The sequence below is a fragment of the Phaethon aethereus genome (assembly GCF_964289735.1).
Source record: "Phaethon aethereus genome assembly, chromosome: Z".
In the NCBI taxonomy this organism is placed as follows: Eukaryota; Metazoa; Chordata; class Aves; order Phaethontiformes; family Phaethontidae; genus Phaethon; species Phaethon aethereus.
The window spans coordinates 56,819,607-56,842,902 of NC_138577.1; the positions used below are offsets into that span (position 1 = coordinate 56,819,607).

At 47.6% G+C, this 23,296-nt stretch overlaps 1 protein-coding gene across 2 annotated transcripts in view; it reads left to right on the plus strand.

Annotated features, from left to right (window-relative positions):
* The window catches only part of PSD3 (pleckstrin and Sec7 domain containing 3), a gene marked incomplete at both ends in the record, with an annotated part of 106,385 nt that extends 104,986 nt beyond the window's left edge, over positions 1-1,399 (plus strand). For both annotated transcript variants that reach the window (XM_082012853.1, XM_082012854.1), the window contains one exon: positions 1,187-1,399. In XM_082012853.1, coding sequence (XP_081868979.1) covers positions 1,187-1,399 — 213 coding nt within the window. The remainder of the gene's footprint in view (positions 1-1,186) is intronic.
* Positions 1,400-23,296: the final 21,897 nt, after the last annotated feature.

The window sequence follows — 23,296 nt, forward strand, 5'->3', positions numbered from 1 at the left end:
CTGCCCTCGAATATGTGTTAATACCAGAACTTTATTATTTTATTATAAACTGGAAGGATTTTTCTTAAACGCTTTTTCCTCTGTCAGGAATGTAATAGTTTGGCAACTGTTTTGCCACTTTGAAATATAAATTAACAGTCAATACGGATGTTTATGTCCTCCTTCCCTGGCCCCCAGACCACTGAGATCACCTTAATTACAATGTCTGAAGTACATCTGTAGTGGGTATGTCAGGGGCAGGTTACTAAACAAATCCCGGGAGGTGGGTTGCTGTGTTCTAAGGACCTTCTGCCCCAGCTTCTGGTTTTGAGGCCCTGCAGGGATCTTCGGTTAAGGTACCCTCATTTTGTTGGTTGCCAAGATGTTCTGTAGAGAAAGATGTTACTGTGGCACTTGTAGGGGCAGAGGGCAAGCTCTGCTCCAGACAAGGAACAGAACACGTCAGCACGGGGCACAGTAAAGTGAACTTTTTCCAGTTGAAAAATACAAGTGTCTGGACAGAGAGCAGCCTTCATCATTCACCATGAGTGGCCCTGTCAGGAGAACGTGCTGTGCTGCTGTCATGGCCCTCTCATCTGCCCCTTTTTGTTAAGGTCTGTCCTTGCAGAACATTCTCTCACGGGCTCAGTGGTGGCCACGCTGGTACAGTCTGAGCTTAGCAGGACCCTGCTTTTGGTTTCTGCCCCATGGGCTGAAGCAAGGAAAGCAGGACCTGCTAGCGGCAGTGGAGGGACACAAGATAGAGCTGTAGCCAGCCACAGCAGGACTTTTGTTGTCCCTTAGTGTGCAGCACTTTATCTCCACGCCTGCATGGGGCACATAACATCTCCGTATGTGTAAGCACAGAATATGACTCAGCATGACTAAGGTCAGCAAGCTCTCGCTTGGTGTTGTTACTTGGAAATCACCATGCGCTCCAGCTAGCTGGGAGCCACCGTTCAGCAGAGCGCTGGGATTTGTGTGCTGCAGAATTGAGTACCTCTAGCCTGCCTGAAATCCTTTTTGTACAGTGTAATTTACATTAGCCACCATTGTTCATGTCCGCATCAGGCACCATTGTTCACATCCCTATTTGGCTCCTGGCTTTCGAGGCCAGCAGAAACCCATTAACTTACCCGGACAGTCTCTCAAGAGCTTCTGCAGAATTTCTTCCAGACTGATTTGGGCCTTTTTTTTCATTTCCCAGAAAAATCGCTATGAGATTTACGTCGGCCTCCTGAAAGAAGGGGTGAAGGAGCTGCTGAGCGTAGGAGAGAACGATGCGCCAGGACTGAAGAAATCCCACTCAAGTCCCTCGTTGAATCAGGAGTCTCCAGTTAGTGCCAAGGTGAAACGCAATGTCTCGGAGAGGAAGGACTACAGGCCAGAAACACCCAGCATTAAGCAGAAGGTCACTTAGGGTGGAAACGACAACTAGGGGAACAGCCATGCAGCGAAGTACCGGTGGTCAAAATTTTTTCATTTAATAACCTGTCATTCACAAAAAATAAGTGCATCTGCCTGAATGGGGTGTTAGTGACATTTTCTATTGTATATTTTGCTGTTTCTGTGCAGATTGTGGGAGATGTCTTTGCTCCTGCTTTGCTTTGTTAATTTATCATTTAGCAATTGAAGCATCGGGACTTTTTTGTGTTGTTCTGTTTCTAAAGGAGCTGGGGGAGGGGTAGAGCGCTGTGACGTATATTCTGTCTCTTCCCCATTTACCTCCTCCCATCGGCACGTGGCTTTCATCTCTCAAGTCACTTGTCACTTTATTTACGTGGTGGGTGGGAAAAGTAACTGGACAAATGCTGCAGTGCTGTGAATGCGAGCTGTAGCTGTGAGAAAAGCTGTGCAAACGGGCAGCTGCAGAAGGCTGGATAGAACCTAGGGTGCTGGGAACACTGGTTTCCTGACGATGCAGAGCATGTTGGTACTGGTACTTAGCAGCAGGTGCTACAGTAAATAGTCGCTGTTGCTTGTTGTTATTGTATTGACCCTGGACCCATGAGCGTGAAGTAATGAAACCTGGAAAACCTCTGGCAATGCTGGGATGGCAGCACTGGAATAATTTGTTTGCTTCCTTCCAAGCAAAGAGTCTTCTGAATTAGCAGGCTGGAAGGTATCCAAACCGGTGCTGTCTCTGCGGTCAGGGAGATCAGGGATGACCCAGTCAGAATGACTACCTGGGTTTTAAATTTATTTGCGGAGGAGGCTGCTGTAGATGTCAGCCATTAGCATTGTATTGTAAAGACAAAGGGCCTCTGCGTAGTTTTTAACTATACGCTCTCACTTAGCTGCTATATAGAGCCTTATGATATATTGTGCCCCGATGCTCCCCCTTACAGGAGTTTCCTTGTTGGTGTGCACAGATGTTTGCAGCTGTTCGCAATTTCTCTGCTAGTGACAAAGCACTTTGCCTTTTCTCTTCAGGAAGGGATTCTCCTCAGCTCTCCATTTTCCTGTTTTAGCTCACACGTAGGTGGAGAGGGCTGGTGCAGACCGGAGAATGGGACATACCTGTCCTTGCTGCAGACCAGAGTTTGATGCCATCCTGGCTACTCTGTGCCTGGGGGCCAGCACAAGGCAGCCTCAGCTTTGGCAGATCCTACATTTCACCCGCAGGGAACCAGCCCACCTTGCAGCTCCTGTGTACCCTGCGCCAGGATTTCAGAGGGGAGCGCGGGTCGGGGATAGAGCACCGTGGGTAGAGCTTTCCATACCTGAAAGCCCCATTTATGCCACAGACCCTCAGGGTGGCCAGCAGTCTTCAGGCACAGGGAGTAGAAAGACGATGTAGAAGTAATTTCCCTGCTTCCCAGCCCCTCTCTCCTGGGCAGCCTTGTGGCTCTGCATAGAGCACTGGCTCACCTGTTACTTAACACCCTACATTTTAATCCTGAGTTTGATCCTGGCCCGCTGGGTGAGCTCGGACAGGTCTCTTCCATTTTGCCTCACCCTTACCCTGTGCAGAGCAGTACAACGAAACTGGCCGTTCCTGCAGAGCACCTTGGGAGGTAATGTTGAGGGCCAGCTGAAAATTGTTTGTTGCTGTTGTTTTTGTTGTGCCTGGCACAGGGCAGCCTTCCTGATGGATGTAATTCTTAATGCATAAAGAAGCGTCAAGATCAATGCAAGGACTGTTTAGAAATGCTCTGTTGTTTCCAGCAAGTGTAGTCGAAGGGCCACACATCAAAAAAATTACCACCTGAGTGGATTTGTGCTCTGCCAGACTTCCCGAAGGGTCCGAGTCAATTTATCTAGCTTATTGAACTGCCAGTTCAGTGGGCAGGACAGAGAGCGATCAAAGAGAGAAGGGCCTTAACAGGCGCCGCGTGACTTGCCTCCCCCACTGAGGACCACCGTGCAACAGCTTTCCTGGTGGTGCGCTCACCGTTGGCTGTAACGAAGACGTTGCGCTCTGAGACACTGGGAGGTGTTGGAGAAAATCGATCCTTGCAGTTGCAGCCCTGGCAGCAAAACCAGACGGGGCCGTTTCCACGAGTGATGTTGGGATGCACGCACGTCTGGCATCTGCCCCTGGGAGCAGCTGCTCCACACTAGAATTCAGGGGGGTCATCCCCTTAACCCGGGCGGTGTTGCTAAAAGCTGCAAGAGGCCTGAAAAGAAACTGTCGACGCTTCCCAAATGCTGCGGCTTCAGAAGTCGTGCGTGCGTACGGTGGAGCGAAGGTTCAGCCCTCCTCCTGAAGGAGAGAGATGCCTTCTGCTGCTGGAGGCAAAGTGATGCAGGGCAGCATGCTGTGTTAGGAGACTCGGCGCAGGCAGGTGCATGATAGTGCTCGTTGGGAAGATTTGTTTGAATTAATCAAATGTGGTAGGTCAGCAGCTCATGGAGGCGAAACAAAGCCAGGAGATCCCTGCAGCTGTTTATCATGCTCTGGTGGTTTAAAACAAACAAGCAGAAGAGAGAGAAGAAATGCATTGGGGGCATGCACAATGCACGTTTTGAGAAGATAATTCGTCCTGTTTTAGATACGGCATTAGGAAGCATGCAGCGGAAACAAAAAAAAAAGTGCCGATTTGTAAGTGGGACCTGCTTGGCTGTCAGGGCGCGGTTGTCTAGATGAGCTTTTTTGAAGGCAGGCTGGAACATGCCCAGCAAACCTCCTGTGATTATGGAGTGCAGTGCTTTAAAAGGCTCAGAGGTGACATTTAACATTTTTTCCTGGCTTTTCAAATATTCTGGTTGCTGTAGACTGCAGTTAAATTGCTGAGCTCAAAAAGAAATTATTCTTATAAAATGCGTTTCCCAGCTTTGACACAGAAACTGGATAATTCCTCTTCAAAGTCATTGGAGAGGAGAGGATGTGGAGCAATAGGAAAAGTCAAAAAGTGAACTGCAAAAATTTTTTTTTTTTTTTCATTATTTGTTCTCTATTTCCATCTATAATTGTAAATGGATTAAGGTATATTTTTGAAGTCTCATCTGGGCTTAGCAAATGCAGTTTTTCACTGCATTTTTAGTGATTAAACATTTGTGGAGCTTGGAGCACTCTTGGTGAGACTGCTGAAGCATGCAGATTAGTTTGCTGAGAATTTGCCAGGTTCTGCTCGAGTTTTAATTAACGCCATTTTGCTCCATTGCTTTCCAGATTCTAGGCATCCCAGGCACCCATGTGAAAATGCACATTTCGGAAGCCGAGAGAAAAAGGTGATCTTGTTGTGAATGCCTAAGGCTCCCGGGCTCCCTTGGGAATAGGATCATCTGCTAAGCAGTACTGTAATTTGCATCCCCGCCTTGCCAGCGATGTGGTGGGAAAGGGTGGGGGCAGGTTCTCAGGAGCATCTTTCTTGGGTGGCATCACTGACAGTCTGGCCAGGTAGCTTTGCGTGGTACCGAGTACCCTGCCTGCCTTTGCTGAAATGTTTGCCGTTAGCAGTGCTTGACCTCGGTGACTCAGGAGCTCCCATGGCAGCATGTGTGGATACTCTGCTGATGTCCAGCCCTCCGCTGGGGCCCACCATGCACCTGAACGGAGGTTCAGCGGAGCAGCTTGCAGCTTTCTGGGGGTGCTCAGTGCGAGCAGGAGTTACTGGCAGACCACCGTGAGCATGCGTGCGTGCAAGCCGGCCTTTGCGTCAGTGCTGCAGGGAGGTGCCAGCCTTCCTTGTCGTCCTCCCTGCTGCAGCGTGCAACTGTTGCTCAGGCAAAGCCTCTGCCTGCGTTTTGAGAGGGGGGAGGCGAGGAGGGGAGCAGGATGGGGCTAATGGCTCCGCGCATCCCTGCTTTCAAATGCAGAGGCCCTGGCCCAGGGACCCATCTTGCTCTGAAGCATTGCTGGTTGCTCACCTCCCGGGGCTGGACCATCTTCTCTCCCTGGCTGAGGAGAAGAGGACCTCACTGGGTCTGCACCTGACAGCAGAGAGGCAAGGGAAAAGGACAAAACTGCTTTCCCCTCTCCCCACTCAGCAACCAAACCAAAGTGAGATACTTTCCTGAAGCCAAAACCACGCTCTCCTCTGTTAGCCAGCAGGATGCAAGGGTCTGGTTGAGACGGTTTTCGTTCAGCAGCGGCTGCGAAAGAGACTCTCTGGGCCGGCTGTGTGTTTGTGTGCGTCTTGCAGATAAATCACACATGGACCAGTGAACGCGACTACAGCTTTTTAATCCAGTATTTATGTTGTGTCTTTAATTGATGTAGAGAGATAAGTCAGCCAGCAGAGTGATTAATGCAGCGGAGCTGTGGGGGAGCGCTGTTCAGCTGCGACATCGACTCAGTCAGTTTTTCATCTATAGCCAGCCACTTGTAAATGGTTACCGGAAGCTTTCTAAGGGCTTGTAACAGCTCATCCCTTAAGTGCTTTCCCTCTGATCCCACTTGCTCCCAGGGTGCAGTCTGGCCACGTCTGGGGGCTCTCCTGGAGAGCGTTGCTCAGCTCAGCCCTGCTTTGAGCAGGAGTTTGGACTAACAGACATCCAAAGACTGGAATTGTTCAGTGACTTTTGACAGCTCCAGTGCCTTTAAGTAACAAGGCTCATTATTCTTCTGGCTTGAAACAGCCAGCATTTTTGCCTTTCTCTGGTGGGGGAGTGAGGTTCTCACTTAATTAGAGCAGCCCCTTCAGTGAGGGGGTGGTTGTGGCAGTGGAGGAGGTCAAAGCTGGCAGGGTTATCTCTGGGCTTCTGGAGGCATTGCATGGCAATGTTTTTCCTGAAAGCAGGGAAGGCTTTTCTCTGCAGACCGTGTACCACTTACCGTGTCTGCATTTTCCATCCCTAAGTCAATTTTGGCCTTATTGCAGTTAGTCTGACAGCTCCTCCTCCTTTTCTGTCAAGCTGCTCCTGTCTGTCATCTTAGCACCTCAGCTGCTTCTGTATAACAGGTCTCTTTCCTTCCATGCTTGCAAGAAATCCAGAAAATTTGACTGTCCCATCTTGCCTTGAGAAAACCTACTCTGAAGCAGAGCTGCGTTGAATGGGTAACCCTGTGAACAGCTTTTGCATTCTGCTCGTTGGTAGCCTATGTTTCCAGCCACAGTTATAGCTGGGAGGTGTGAGACGGAGTTTCAGACTGCCGTGATCCTCTACCATTATGCTGCAGGGATGCAAACGCAAGGTCCTCCCACGCTCAGACCAGACACTTGTGACATTCCTTGTCTCCTTTCCAAAAGTCTTGGGGGCAGAGGCAACCCATGCTGAGGGGAAGCTTTGAAACACTGTTTTGCAAAGAGTTGGTTACTTTCCCAATCAGGCCATACATTTTGCAGCCTTTTGGGGAGCTGTGTAAAAAGAATAAATAATAATGCCATTTTCAACCAGTGTCCCTCAAGCACAGAGAGATGGTGTCCAGGTTATCGGAAACACCAGCTGCTTTTGCAGAGGCAAAAGTAGTATACACAGCTTTATCTCAAGCAATCTTCCATCTTGCTGTTTGTTTAAACTTTCCTCAGTATTGCTCTCCCCAGGCTCTGGGACGTCACATCTGCTCTGAGAGGGCCGTTATGAAGTCCACATTTCTCCCCAGAGCACGACCAGAGCCTCCCCAGCGTGTGTTCCCAGCAGACAATATCTGGGCTGCCTAGAGGGGCGAGCCAAAGAAGCTGTCTCAGAAGTTTCTTTGAAAGAGCTGGTCTCCAGCTTGTGCTTTTTAGAGGGTATTTTTAGTACGTATAGAGGCAGTATGCCTGACCTCCCTTCTCCTCTCTTCCACAGCGCTCTCAGCAGCCTAAGTGTAGTATAGTGAGCTGCTTCACCTCGAGCTTTACTGTGTGGGACCTGAACATTTGCTCCAGCAAGAAGAGGCTTTGTCAGCCTCCAGAGAAATGGTATCACCTAAGCTAAGCACCAGTGCACAGGACAACGATACTGTAGGAAGACAGTCAGAAAGCCAAGTGCCAACCTCCATGGCTGGTCACCTGCTGGGGACTGTGTGCTCAAGCATTGCCCTCCATGCTGGGGCTAATTAGAAATGCTGGCTTCCTTTTCCATCTACACTGTGCTGCTTGGTGAACTGTCCCTGTTACCTGTTGCTTTTTTCCCTTGTGACAGCAGCACTCAGGGGTGCCACAGTCCTATTGTGAGTAGGATGATTTAAATAAGAGCAAGGAGGACAGGTCCTGGGGAGACGTGTCCAGCTGCCCTCTGGAGGTATCTGCTGTCCTCTTGGCAACATCCAGGTGAACAGTGCAAGGAGGCAGGCTCATCCTTGCCAGAGAGAAAGTACCTTGCTTGTTCATTTTGTTAGCTGTATTGAGGCTGTATTTTTATTATTTATTAGGGCACTTCCCTTAGAAAATGCAAGTAACAGCTGCCCCAAGGGCCACACCATTGACCTGACTTCACTCCCATGGTCAGAAGGAGCAAATTTAGGCCAGCCCAAAGCATTCTCTGCCCTCCCCTTTGAACAATGAACTACTCTGTAAAAATCGTAAATGTTTAAACAATGAGGGACCTCCCATGGCATCTGCTGTTAAATCTATGCCAGGAATCAGCTGGGGTACAGGCCAGAGGTTTGGCCTGAGAAGAAGTTCATCACATAGCAATGCAAGGATTGAAAGTGCTGCAAACTACAAGGGCAGGATTTTTCTCTGACATAAACCATTGTAATTAGTAGCCACTCTATGGCAGTGGTTCTGTATGTAACTCACCTAAATGAGATCAGCACAAGAAGATACTTTCTGTCTAAGCAGGCAAGATTCCAGCTTTGCCTTGGGCCAAGCGAATATCCTGCTGTACTCACAGAGCAGCTAGCCAAGCTGCCATGGAGACTTGTCTGACGCAAAATCCTCTGACTCCCTTGAGCCTCTTGCTGGGAGAAGGGAGATTGATCATATCCAGGCTGTGTCACTGCACAGGGCAAACTCTATCAGTGATAGAAGTCTTAAATCACTTACACACGTATGAAAACCACATGCTTAGTGCTGTCAAATTCTAAAAGACTGTAGGATGAGAACAGGCGTAGATTGTGTGGTTTGTTTTTTTTTCATTTGTACATATTCATGACAACTATGTCCTCTTTACTTGAGGCTGGGATTATAATTTGGCTAAAAGAACAGAGTTTTTTGGCAGTTTGAAAACTTTAAAAATGACTACTCTGTGTGAGGTACAATCTGAGGCTTATGTTACTTGGTGAACTTGTTTAAGTGGTAACTATAGATATGTGTATGTATTTCATAGGTATAGTATGGCTTCTGTGGTTCAGCACTCCAAAGCCTGCTGTTCTTTTCTGAGGCTTATTTTGGTCAAAGCACTTCAGCAGCTGCAAACTTTGTTAGGATGCTTGTTGTTCTAGTTGTTCTCAAATTAGGTTAAACAATCATCGGAGCTTTTGCAGATTTAGGGTGTCCCTTGAGCTCCCTTGATCTCTGTGTGTTGTCCGCCAGGGGCTGCCTGTTCTGCATGTCAAAAGCAAAGGCATAGATTTGAGAGTCTAAGCAAGGATTACTGGGTGGGATTTTCTGCTAGCTTAAACTCTCTCCCTGTTGATGTCAGCCGATGCCTACACCAGGAGCATCTGTGCTGACTTCTGAAAATCACGCTCTGGGGATCTAATACACAGCTTTACTTCTGAAAATGTTGACCTTGCTCTGTGAAAATTCAGGAAAGGGACATCATGTCCAAAAGTGTCCAAGCAGGACAGGTGCCTGTGATGTCTCCTGCCAAGACAGCCGTACAGCAGTAGTGAGTGTTTCTTTCTGCAACTGTACGGATTTCCAGAAGACTGGCTCATCAGCGGGGAAAAGAAGAGCAACAGGACTGAAATATCTCTCTCGAGCATCTTGTATGCCTCCCAGAGGTTTCCCTTGGGAGGTTTAAACAACCTTTTAACAAGTGGGTTTTCCTATTGTGCTCTAGTCAGGGCAACACTAGCATTATCTGCATTATCCCTGGAAAGGGAGAGCAAAGCCTGAGGGTGGGATTCTTACCTGGAGTCATAAAACTCTTATGTTCAGTTACCTTAAAGCACTTGAGCAACCTCAGTGAAGCCATGCCTTTGTGCTTCACTGGACCATGGCCAGAGTGATCGTGTCTTGAGACACAAGTGGACTGCAGCTCAGGGTGTAATGAAGGGGGGCATCCGCATCACCTCGCTTTGGGCGAGCTGTAATTCTGTAATCCTTTTTTAGACGCTGGGTCTCCCTTCGTTACCTGTCTCCCATGGTGATGTAGCGGGAAGATGAGGGTAAACACTGTCGCGCTCAGAGTCAGTTAGGAAGTGTCATTTGCCCTCCACCTGAGCTGTTGCAGTGTTGTTTTCCCTTAGGCCGAGAAAGGGGACTGAATTTTCAGTTATCATTGCACGGTACCCATATGGAAGGAGTAACTCTTGGTAGTAGTAGTGCAGAAGAACATTTTGCACGTGTGTGTAGACACACCCTGTGCATCTCTTGTGTGCAGACCTAACCTTACAGGGCCTGGCAGCAGTCCTTGCAAGACCTTTCCTCTGGGTGGCCTCCTGTCTCTTTTGCCAAGTGTAGGAACCTTCTTTCTAATAACCTTGAACTTGGTTTACTTTCATCACTGAATCGCTGGCGTGTTTTTCATCCAACACACTAGAGACGCAGTCCCGGTCTCACTGCTTTGTGGTAACTTCTTGGTCTGCTGTGAAGCAGCATTGAGGTTATCACTAAATCTTTTCCAGCAGCGTGAAACTTGCTGCTCTGACTCTTGGGGAGGTCATTGTCTCAGGTTTGAGGCTGTCCTACCACCAGGACACCCTGTTTTGTCCCTGGGAACATGCATGGCCAGAAAACCATACTCCTCAGTGGTCCGAGTCAGAGCTGTGCAGGCTTAAGTCAAGCCCTGGTTCATGGGAGGTGTTTCCACGTGCTGCTGATGTCCGTAAGGACTCAAACATATACTCACTTACTTACACAGAGATGCTTTCCTGAAGCAGAGTTGTCACTCTTTTCTACAGGTACCACAGGATGCCCTCCCTTATTCTGCTTCATGTAACTGGTACTAGAATGATCATTTCCTGATAAATGAAGGCACTTAATCAGTCCTCTTCCCCTTGGAAGAAGGACTTTTGGGGATATTGTTATATCATTTAAAATAATATTTTGGAATTTAAGTTTACATTGCTTTATTTTTCACTTGAGGTGACTGTATATAAATATTTTCCTCTATTTTATCATTGCTGATAAAGTAAGCCTACAGTACACAGACAAATAATTTGCCTTTGATGTATTGAAACTGTGAGATATAAAGTAGATTTCTCTCTTGTGTCCATGTTCCTGACTATAATTCTGTTCCTCTGTGTTTTTATAAGTTGGAATTAATGTTGCTTACGGGCAACAGAGAGCCTGCAAGCTTCCCAATAATTTTTATGTAATAGAAATCAAGCAACCCTAGTGAAGGATCTCACATATGTATAATGATATATGTATATGTACAAACTTTAGAAAGAAATAAACCAAATGTATTTCATCTTCTGCAGTTGAATGTTTTTTATTGGAGGCCTTGCCGTTGCTTCCTATGAGTAAGAACATGAAGGTGGCTCTACCAGCTGATACAGCAGCCTCCAGCTGTCCTGCTCAGGGAAGATACAGACCAAGTAGCTGGTGCAGCCCTTTCCCCACTGCACCCTTCTGACTTCTGGCCGTCAGCAGTTTCAAGGTTTCCTGAGCCGGAGGGTGCACGTACTGTCTGCCTCACAGAAACACAGTCTGCACCTGAATGCCTCTGCCAGGGCAGAGACCAACACTGCCCCACACAAATATATAGCAAACACGCCTCACGAAGGAAGCACGAGGAGGCATGTGGTACTGCACGCACACTTGTCCTGTGTGAGGGCAGCTGGAGTACGTCTCTCTTCCTTTTGCGTCTCCCCTCCAGGCTGTTGCAGGGTGCGTAGCCTGCAGAGTTACCACTGCTTAGCTCTGAAGAGACACGAAGAAGGAGATGAACTGGTTAAAAATGGGTTTGCCAGCACATGGGTTGGAAGAGGGAGGCTGCAGCAAGCAGCTGTTCAGAAATGATTGGGAGTTGACCTCAAAATTTTTATGAGGTATTTTGTTGAGGGCACTGTCAAGATTGAGAATGGCTGTTGGCCTGGTGGTTGGGAAACAAGGACCTATGAGAGGCAGACGCTAAAGACAGACGCTAAAGAAAAAGGAGGAATGCAGAAAGACAGAGGTGGGAGTGGGTAAGAAACGATGGCTATCCAAAGTGAGAGGAAACAGGCTGTACAACACACAGGAAGCAAACAACCTTGTGCTTGCAGTTCTTGGGTTGGATGTGGCTCAACCTGGGAAGATAGGATACTGTGTGGTGGGTGAATAACAGGGCAAATGAAGAGGATACGTCCAATACCAGGTGAGGCATGGAGAAGTTTTACAACAGGGCTGTGAGCTTGTATTTTGCGACAATAGTAGGGAAGACATGTTTTTTCTTACCAACATCTCTGTGAATGTTTGACCATCTTGAGATGATTGTTTCTTTGTATTTTTTCTTCCTAGAGACTCAGCATGTTGCCTTTAGATTAATGGCAAGACCTCCAGTGCTTGAGATAGTTACGCCCTTTTTTCCCACACTATGCCAGGGGATGTCACAATTTTTCATTGCTGTTCCATCCTAGTTACTTCAAAGCACTCAGGGTTTTTGGTTCCAGTGCATGTTCCTGGATTAGTAGGTCTTTTATGAAAAAACTGAACAAAGTCATGGTGAGGATTGGTGGGAGTATTTTGCAAAGATGTATTAAAATGCCTCCTCTAAGCCCAGATGAATGTTTTAACCGTATCTGAATGTTAATGTCAGTGCTGCTCACCACATCTTTTCCTATTCTGTCTTCCTAGCTGACAAAGTCAACACTGAGCATTTTCTGGTGATTTTCTGCCTGGAATCATTAGTCGTGTCACGTTGCTTACAATACATTAAACTAGAACAAAATGACAGAACAGGTGCAAAGTAAAAGACAAACGCATTTTTATTATCTTCATTGTCCATTTTCAGTTCAAGTTTCGAAGTACAGAATATAATTATCAAGGGAGCCTGAAAGGGCTAGCTTGTATATGCAAGTGAAACCTCCACAGTCCACAGAAGCTACACGTCTCTTTGGCTATTTATAATTAATGTAGCACAAGAGGGTGACTTAGGCCAAAAGTAAAGCACAACTTGGCCTGAAATTGTCATGAGTATCTCTAGATTAGAAATGGGAAGAAAGTTCTTACCCAGGGGAGTGCTGACGTACTATAGTGGCATCCTAAACGGCAAGGAAAGGGCAAAAATACCCAGTAGCATTTAAGGTGGAGCTTGAAGGGGAATGATGATGATGACCCAGGTTTTCGTCTGTCAGGCCATTGCATGCTCAGGCCATCACATGTTCCAGTTCTTTCTTTCCATATTTGCTGCTAAATAGTTTTTTATCAAAAGAAATTGTGTCAGCCATTATACGAGCCATTTTGCCAGAAAAAGGGCCGCCCTAGAAAACATGAACTACTGCTCAACAGCTAGTCACCATGCTGGGTTTGCTGTCATGGTAATGTTCATTTTAGGACATCTCTTCTGGTACCGTTCCACAGCTAGTTTTTGGGTGGATCAGGTACATAGATGATGTGGGTCTTTGTTTTGCTGGTCTGCTCTTGACAACAAGATGCAAAGACAAGTAGCTTAACTGGGATGAGGTGGAAGAATCATGGCTAAGTAGACTGATTTGCCTCAGAGAATGAACTGGAAAATGGTGGGGAGGTTTTGGCCTCCTGTACCCAGGCAGTGTCTATCAGTAATACTGTACAAGGCTGAGATTGCCCCAGTAACAACTTTGGAAACACCCCTGCTGAGAGAGACTTCAGGGTACTCGTGGCTGAAAAACTAGACATGAGCTGGCAATGTGCGCTCATAGCCCAGAAGGCCAACCGCATCCTGGGCTGCATCCAAAGCAGCGTGGCCAACAGGTAGAGAGAGGTGATTCTGCTCCTCTGCTCTGCTCTGGTGACACCCCACCTGCAGTGCTGCGTCCAGCTCTGGAGCCCTCAGCACAGGAGAGACATGGACCTGTTGGAGCAGGTCTAGAGGGGGGCCACAGAAATGATCAGGGGGATGGAACACCCCTCTTATGAAGAAAGGCTGAGAGACTTGGGATTGTTCAGCATGGAGAAGAGAAGGCTCTGGTGAGACCTTACTGCAGCATTCCAGTACTTAAAAGGGGACTTCTAAGAAAGATGGGGACAGACTTTTTAGCAGGGCCTTTAGTGATAGAACAAGGGATAATGGTTTTAAACTAAAAGAGGGTAGATTTACACTAGATATAAGGAAGAAATTTTTCACAATGAGGTTGGTGAACCACTGGCACAGGTTGCCCAGAGAGGTGGTAGATGCTCCGTCCCTGGAAATGTTCAAGGTCAGGTTGGATGGGGCTCTGAGCAACCTGGTCTAGTTGAGGATGTCCCTGCTTGTTGCAGGGGCAGTGGACTAGATGACCTTTAAAGGTCCCTTCCAACCCAAAGATTCTGTGATTCTATGATGCTGTGACTTTGGTACAGATGTTACCAAATTGGGCCAGTGAGGAAAAACAAGGGACGTGTTGTGTCTTAGGGAGGAGCTTGGGCAGAGAAAGGGAGGTGCAAGGGTGGAAAAAAGGTTGTTCCAGAAATAGAAACAATGATGAATAAGGTAGAATAGCAGGTAAAGAACAAAGGATGGGGGGATCTTCTGAAAGGAGGAATGCATGTGCTTACAGATGACAGTGATACTGACTTGCAAGCCTGAGCCAACGGGACTCCCTGTTGGACTATCCATCAGGTCTGTGTCTGAAAAAATCAGTGTGAGAGGGTGGGCTGCAGAGGGACAGATTTCTGCCCTGGTGATAGGTCATGTAGGGAGGGAAAGGTGGTGGATTTGTAAGCGAATAGTAGATGTGTGTGATTCATAAGATTTAAGAGTGTTAGATTAACAGCTTTATAATTGTGTGTAATAAGGTGGAAAACAGTATAACTGCAGATTAGTAATAGTGGTGTGTTTATTTGATAATCAAATTATTGATTACTTAATAGATTGACCGGTTTCTTAGTAATGTGTTGCTTAATCATTAAACACTGTAGTTTCCTAAATCAGTTACATCCTGATTTTGCAATCTAAATGGAGGGAGCTGCTTCCTGAAATATTTACATAGGGAGAAAGGCTTCAGGACACTTCCTATCTAGTCTTAACTTGCTTCAGCCATAACAAGTTTAATGACTTAGACAACTTCAAGGATGTTTGTAGGAATATTTGAAAATATTTGAGTTATGCAGGAGCTCTGCCAGTGTCCACAAGCCACAAGCTAAAAAGGATGAGTCTTGAGAATGCAAAAAAAAAAAAAAAAAGTAAAAAGAACATATTGGGAAAGCAAGATCTGTGAACTAAAATCTCAGAGACAGGCTTTTATAGTGCACAAGCATTGTGGTTTCTCAAAGAGCAAACACTACTCGTCTGCACGTGTAAAGGCACTGGTGCATCTTTATCTGTGCAGTCATGAAATGTAGGTGAAACGTACCCTACAGATGGCTACAAGACTGCAGAAGAAAGAAGAATATAGCACCAGGGACTGAAAACTCTGTAGAAAAGTACATGGCAGGGAGCATTTGCCCAAGGGGAGAGCAACCAGGAAGCGTTTGAAAGCCAGAGGCAAGGAGAAAACTGAACAAGAATGTAAAGAAAAAGCATGAGAGGCAACTGAACAGTACGCAGATTCAGTTATCACTTGGAAAAGGCAATCCATAAAAAGAAAGGAGCAGCCACCTGTGAAGGTTCCCTAATGCCTCCCTTTGTCCAAGTGCTCTTTTGGTGAAAGGTTCTCATTCCCCCATTGTTTGCAGAGGCACTTTGAACACTGCAGGGCTGCCATGGGGTCAGGAGAGCGTGCTGCGTGCTGGCCTTCTGGGAAAACTGCTCAGAGTTAGCCAACATAAATATTCCTTCCTGTGATTTATAGCTTGGAAGACAGCAGCATCCATGGGTCTGTGCGCTGTCTGCTGGATGTGGAGAGTCTTTTCTGGAAAGGACAGAAAAAAAACCCCAAACCAGGCAGAAGCCCATTGTTGCCTCACCACTCTACAGAGATTGTTCAAAGCATGTGGGTTTGGATGGGTGGGCGGTTGTTTGTAAAATGTCTTTGTTCAGCCAGAAATCATCTTTCCTATCTGCCTCACCTTTTGATGCTGAGCTCAGAAATGCACAGTAGAGATGCTCTGTCGTCTCTTTGGGAAGGTGAATATTTTTAGTCAGCTTGAGCAACCTTCTCCTCTCTGCCCAGGAGTCCAGTGTAAAAAAGCACAGTTTTTCTTTTCAGGGTAATTCCAACCAGGACTTGTTTTACCAAGATGTCTCTCTCTGGACACTGTTCGTGGGTACAGTCTTCAACACAGACACATGCTCTGTCATTTGAGAAGAAGTGGTTTTGATAAAGGTGATGATGGAGCTGCTGCTGTTAGAGTGGGTATGGAGAATGCTCCTGCTCCTGTCAAGTCAGAAGAGCACGTGCAATACCCATTTCTTGGTGCACACTGCTTCCTTTCCTTTCCCATCCCATCCTATCCCATCTGGGGCTGAACTGTGCTGGGCACTCCATAAGTACAAGTGCTGAGACAGGGGTGGATGGAGCCAGGGCCATTACCAGCATCATTATCAGAGTAATAAAGACGCCTATTACTGCACCCTTGGCTTCTCCCACAGAGATGCTCACCATGGCAGAAACTTGCAGTGGGCTGTGCCTGGGGTGGGAATACTCTCCATGTCTGGTTAAAACATCCTGCTGGGAGAGTTTTGTGGGAGCCTTGCAGACAGCCAATGATAGCAAGCATGGTGTAAAACCTGAGTCCCTATTACCACAGCCGTACCCACGCTGCGTTTCTCGGGCAACTGAGGTGTGGGCGGCAGTTAGAGGTTGTAATTGTTTTGGGGGGGGGAAGCCCATGTACACACACACACACACACACACAAAAAAAAACCCAAACCAAAAAAAGAAGTGCTCTTCCTGTTTAGCTGCAATTTCTGACTGCACTTGAGATAAATTGTTAGAATCTGCATTCCTGTTGGCAAGGAGCCAGGCTCCCCGGCACGCTGATCAAACTGTGTGTGGGCAAAAGGTAGGCAGCTGATGGGGACCCGGTACAGTGAAACCTTGGAGAGCTTTGTTTTCCTTTGCTGCTGCTTTCTTTTCCTCTCCAAACTCCTTGCAGGCTAGTTTTCTGACCGTCCCCTGTTGGATCCATTTTGGGGCTTGAACCTCTGACTTTGGGAGCTGAAAAGAGCCGTGAACCCACAGCAGCAGCTGCTCATGGTACATAACCCTTAGCTGCTTGTTCACCTGCAGGTGAGCAGATAACTCTCTGAGAGCAGTGAAGGTACTGGAGAGACCAAACACATTGGGCTACAGCAATATAAAGGGAATTTTTGCGGGCGAATGCGAAACCATCTTCTGCAAAGGGCCCAGCCAGACAGCAAGGGAGTGCTCCTGGTCCAGCTTCAGCCTCCCCAGGAGCTCCATCTGCGATGGCTCCACTGAGGAGCATGGCTTTGCTTCAAGGAGCTACGCTGCCCTTCTCCAGCCTGGGGCACTGGGATCCCACCAGCTGACACCACAGGCAGCTGCCCAGGAAGCATTGGAGCTGGGGAGCTTGAGACATTGGCTTTCCAGTCAATCTGCTGCTTAAATCTCGCAGCGGTAGCGTTTCCACTGCCTTGTGTGTGGAGACTGGGGACTGTTGCATTGTTCCCAGGATATGTGTCTGCCTGTCATGGCAGGCACCCGTGGTTTATACTGACTTGCTTGTTCACTAACTTTTCATTTGGTCTCTCATCATTTCTTTTAAGGACTTGTCAGCATACAGTCAAGAAGGTAAGGTGAGTTGACCAACCTTTGGAGCTAGAGCATACATTGGGTGGAGACGCTTTTCAGGAACATGATGTCTGAGCTCCACTGTGACCCAAGGTAGCTCCCCTTCCACATGGGAGCCGATGCCACCACAAAGGCCTTTGACTGGAGAGCTACACCTCAAGTCAGGTAACTCTGCTTTAAAAAGGGTGAGCTGTGCTGCACTGCACACCTGTGTGGGCATCCTGATTCAGGGGCAGAGTGGCCTCCATGCAGTCTAGCCTCCAGACCGAGACAAGCCGAATCCTTTTTTTAAATCTGAACAGGCAAGCTGAATCCCTCTTTTAAATCGCACAGCGATTTGATTCACATCTTTAGCTAATTTCTCTTGAACTTTCTAAGAGATCTGGCACACACAAGTCCCTAGAGGTATCTTGCAGCCCTCCGGGCTCTTGCTGCGCTTGTGATTCATCAGATGTGTCTTGACGTTTAGCTCAGTGCGCGGTCTGATGGACGGGGGCTCCTTGCCCAGCGTTAGGAGCTGCAGGAGCCCCGCAGGGGCTCGCGTGTGCCGACCGCGCAGGCTGGGCCACAGCCTGTCATGATTACAGGGAAAGGCCCAGTCCTCCAGGTAGGAGCTACCTGGAGGCTGAGGTTCCAGCTCCAGCACACCCCCCCACCCCACCGTGACCTGCCTCTGTGCCCAGGAGCCAGGGAGGCTTCACCCTCAGCTTCCCCAGGAGCAGACGAAGGCCAGAGCTGTGTGTGTGAATGCCAGTTCTGCCTATACTATTTAAACTGCAAATTCTCCAGGGCAGGTGCTTAGGCTGTGTGCATCCAATAGTAATAAATATTAATCCTTATGATTTGCAAACTGCTTGGCTTTCAGAGGCTGGCGCGACTTTAATGCAGAACACAAAAGGCCTGGCGTGGTGTCTCATGAGCCCTGGTGACAGTCAACTTGTTCGAACGTGTACTTGGCTTTGAGTCACAGATGTGATCATTCAAAGGAGCAGTCTTCTCCCTCTGACTCACCAAGGCTGATTCCCTGAATTTGAGGGGTTTAAATACCCACTTGATTCAACCAGTAAGGAGTTTGACTTGAAAAATTCTGGATGCTGAAATCACGGTGGAGGCAACTGACCCCAGCTCCGGCAAGGTCAAGGAAAGATCACTCGGGTGCTAAGGGCAGAGAACATCTACTGGCTTTCATCAGCTAAGAACTGAGCTTCGTGGGCAATGAACTGTAGACTCGCTGGGGTGCCAAAGCGAGAAAACTCCCCCGTAAATGTGCTCATTTCTGTCTCTCATCTAAATAGCTTTAAAAAAAAAGAAGAAAACCAATGTTTTGTTTTTCCCTCATGTAATAGGATTTTCAGGTTCGTCATTCCATTCCTGGGAACATGATTTTGCCAAAGGACATTAAAATGAGAAGGGAGAAAAAAACCCCGACCTGCTCCCCACTTTTCCATTCAGGTACCTCCTGTTGAAGTACAATTTTTATTCCACATTTCCTCAGCAGGTAGGTCTTGAGGCCTGGTGAGTTTCTGCAGTGCTTGCACTGTCCCACCTTGAATGGTGAAAACCACGGTAATTGCTGTTCCTCTTTCGGCTGTGATAGGTGTGAGAAAACACCAAATTTCTTTGGCTGTTGGTATCACTTGTAGCATTGTGTCGCTGGAGTATGTCATCCCTTGCTTATCTGTGCCCCTCAGTGCTTTTATCGTTGTGCTAACCGATCACATCATATTGCATCCTCTCCCCATGCTGTTGTCCTCTAAGTGGAAAATGGAGCACAAAAAGCCTCAGTAACTCGGTCACCCACGAATTTGTGAGCACATACAGAAGGTGAATTCCCCTCTCCCAGAAAAGGCACTGTATCACTTTGTGTCATGCTCCTTTTTCAGCTGCCTCAAGTACTTCGACAGCTTCACCTCTTTTGTGAAGATCATCCCTTCTTGGTTTTATCCTTCATTCTTGCTCTCAGCTTGTTTAGTTCTGAGTTGCCATTAGAGAAAACTTCGCAACCGGCTGAATCTCTGCAATTATGACTAACACCTCTAGCACCTGTGCTGTGCTCTCAGCTCAGCACAGAACCCCAGTGTCAGACCAAGAAGTAGAGCTGGACAGGTATCTCTGCGGTCGCTTGTGCCACAGTCATCACCTGAGTTCAGAGTACTGCTATGCTAAGCAATGTGTAAAGCCTCCCAATGCCTCCAGACTGTGGCTTTGATCCAAAGGTTTATACCCAAGCTGAGATTAGAGGTAGGAGATTTATTGGACTTTTTGCTGTTAAATGCTAATAGGGTCAGGACACACTGGATGGCTGCACAGCATGAAGATTAGCAGACAAAATAATTAGGATAGACAGATAAACAACGAAACAGGCACACTATGGCAATTTGCCCATGGTCAGAACATTGTTACTCTTAACTGTTCTTAAAGCTGTTGTTATGCACAAAAAACAAAAATAGGGGCTGCTTGGATTGAGGGTGGAGGTTAGCTCTGCCCTGGCAGTGGCTTCCATCCTGCCAGGAGAGACAAGGAGAGCACAACTTCAAATAAATGTAAGCACTAGCCCCTGTTTTCCTGCTTAAACACAGCACAAAATATACAGTATCGGCCAAGACTCCTTATTAATTTCACCCTGTAAGCAATCATAAAACATTTAGTTTTAATATGAAATATTCAAGTTCTTCTCTGATTGTTTTTTAATTCTTTATGTATAATTTAAAGATTTTGCTAACACAGAAATTATTAAACATGAATATGTCAGATTACAACAAAGCTAAAGAGGAGGGACAAGGATACTGAAAAACGAAGGATCTACCAAAACTATAACAAAGTATTTGGAGTGCAAGATTTTTTCCTTGGGTAATGAAAACAAGAAATAGTCCCCGATTTTAAGGCTAGAAATGACCTTGTTGATAATGTGCTAAAGCCAGCGCTGCTCAGTCTGCAAAGCACTGGATGGGGTTATTACTGACACTAGGCTGTCATCACACCAGATGAGTTGCCTGACTTTGCTGTGCGCTTTAGTGTGGTGAGTCCCAGCTTTTGCAAAGGGTGTTCCAGAAAACATCACCCTGTGGTTCCCACACATTTGAGCTAGGAAAGTCCTGATGGAAAGACTTCAAGGGATTGACTTTGTGCCTAGGTAAACTGCTCTTCACTTGAAAAAAAAGTGTCATGCTTGCTGTGACGTTGTATCCCCAACATGTGCCATGGAGCTGTAAAGTATTTGTAGCGTTGTCAAAAACAACACAAGGACTCCAAGGGATGAAAGTGCGTTGTTCTGACCTCTCCCAGTGCTATTTACTTACAGGCTTTCTGCGTGCATCCCCACACTGCCTCCCTCGAAAGCAGAAGATGGCGAGGCTGGCGTGCAGAGGGAGAGCGTTCAAGCTGAAAGCCCCCCCCCTTGCTCCTTCGTGGAGTTGAGCTATGCCTGAAACCCACCAACTTTCTCAAGTCAGGTTTCTTCTCTGACTCCTCCCAAAACGGCACTGCCCCCAGCTCTGTGCATGCACGTCCCCGAGAACATCCAGGTCCTGCGTCCTTCTGCTGCCCCACAGCCGTGCCAGCGCGTAGCACTCTGCTCCAAAACCCAGAGCTGCAAGAGGCTGCAAGCCCCTCTTTGCTGACACACTCCTCACCCTTTGCCCACTGGCTTTCCTGGCTACCTGCGATCTGCTGGTGCACGGCCGCAACGCTCCCTTGCCCAGGCGTTGTCTGGTCTCCTCTGAGCCCAGATTAGCGGGGCGCATCCTTCTTGATTCGCCGGCTACCAGTCACCTCATGGCTCCCCGTTAGCTGTCGCACTAGCGGCACCCTCCTGGCTGCCCTGCGCTGCGTGGGGCTGTTGGGGAGTGTCCCCCGTACTCAGCTGGCGGGCAGGGAGGGGGCACATTTCCTGCACCATGTGCAGGCACAGCAAAACCCCTGCCAGGCGCCTGCCTGCGCTGCCCTGCCCGCGCTGCCGGAGCAGCCAGAGCGGTCAGGGCAGCCAGCGAGCAATGCTCCCGAGGCGGAGGAACAGCTCTTGTCCCATTTGCGCGGCCTCACGGGCCTGTCTGGCACGGCAGGGGCGAGCGATCGGTGGCTGTGACCGTTGGGGAGGGAGGGGGAAAAAGCGGGACCCCCCACAAACGTGCCAAAGCAGAGCTCAGTGCTGCCAGCATACAAACACCCGAGGTGCTCCGGGAGAGATGTGGGGGAAGTCTGACACGGGAGAGCTGGAGAGGCAGAGGGGGCTGAAGGTCTGAGAAGTGGAGAAGCGTTAAAACTTGGTGCTGTGAAGAAGACTGGCTCAGGGGAGCCCGGCAACGTGCTCCTGGTTGTTCGAGGACATGGGAATGGGCAGTGGGGAGGCTCATGAAGAATGTGGGGGCAAGGGCAACCAGGAGATGTATGGGAGAAGCACCAGCAGGTCCGTCCCTTGCCCCAGGCCTTGGCCTCGAGCTCTTTTGCTGGTGTCTGGGTCAGCAAATCGTGAATCATTACTCAGAGCCTGGAAAGGGATACCGCATTGCTTGGAGCTTCCCACCTGATTGTCTGAGTTGTGCCGCAGGCTGGTGGTGGGGTTGGCAAGATAAGAGAGGGGGCAGAACTTGCTAGATGGAGCTTGCTGTTCCTCTTCGGCCAAAAAAAGTTGCTGCTGTGATTATTCACCCTTTCCAAGGCTATTAGTGGGCTGTAGGCGTGTAGGTTTTCAAGAAAAATGTTATCCATTTAAAAGCCAGATTAAAAAACCAGCAACCAGCTATGTTTCTGAGTAGAAATATGAATTTCTGGAGAGCCAAACACCTATTTATTATTACTGAGAAACTGAGTACTTCTGAAAAACCTGTCTCTTTGTTGCTTCTTGTAGTTTCAAATTTGATGCAGTTGCAGGTGGGGACAGTTCTGTGGTGGGAACTTTCACATGGATTAGTGGCACAATAGGCACGGGAGCAGAGAGAACAGTTTGTGCATTGCATCACAGCAGCTAAGAAAGGCATATGTGAAATACCACCCTCCCATCAGCCACGCAGGCATACATCTCAATTCTTTCTTCCCCAACCGGCTTCCGCTTCAGGGGGCAATGAGAAATGGAGCGCTGTGTCGGGAATGCAATCACTGATTGCAGAGGAAAAGACAGTCCTTGGAGAAATGGTTATCATTCAAGCCTTGTGCCTGCTCCAGAAGATCCAGGACTTAACATTCTTCCTGAGCAAAAGGAAAGGAAGGATGGAGTGGGGCAAACTACTGTGCATTTTAAACAGCTTTGATTCCGAGCTGGAGTTTTATGTTAAATACCGTGATTCATCTCTATTTATTTTGTTAAGCAGTGAGCAAGCAGAAAGTCTAGCAGCTGAAATGATGTGCCTGAAAGATTCCTGGCAGGCAATCCATCAAACAAGTATTGATTACTACTGCCACAGGAGCCATTTTGCGCAGTAAGACCTTTATTTTTTTCTCTGACAAATGCTCACTTAGATGTAAATTAGCTGAAGGTGTCCTTCTCTCACACTGTAGGGCTGAATTGGGAATGAAGGTTTGATCTCCTAAGAGCAGAAGTGTGGAAAGCATAGCAAGAGCCATGAGGAAAAAAAAAATAATGGTAAGATTCCAGTGTCCAGGAGGTGTTTTTTTCCTTTTAAAAAAGGAGGAGAGAAGATAAAACCAAAAATTCCCCTGAGGGAAGTAACTGGGGTTACTTTCAGGTATAACTGAAAAGTCCTTTCCTGGGCTGAAATGGACAAACAGAGGCTTGTTGGTAATGGTGCTACCCAATAGCCTAGCCTCACTCACCTCCCATGCAGCATAATGTGAAGGAGATCGAAGGTGAGAAAAGTGCAATGGAAGTTATACCATATTATACCATTTAAGCCTTGCATTACAGGTGGAAACTTCCCTGCATTGCCCCAGTAGTGTGCATGTCAGTACAATGGATGAGCCAAGCTTTGCTCTCCCAGAAGGGATCTAAAGATGCCGCTCTTGACAATTCCTACCAAATGTTTAATTCCTCATTAATTTTACAAATATTACTAAACTCAGTGTAAACATCTGACTTCAATT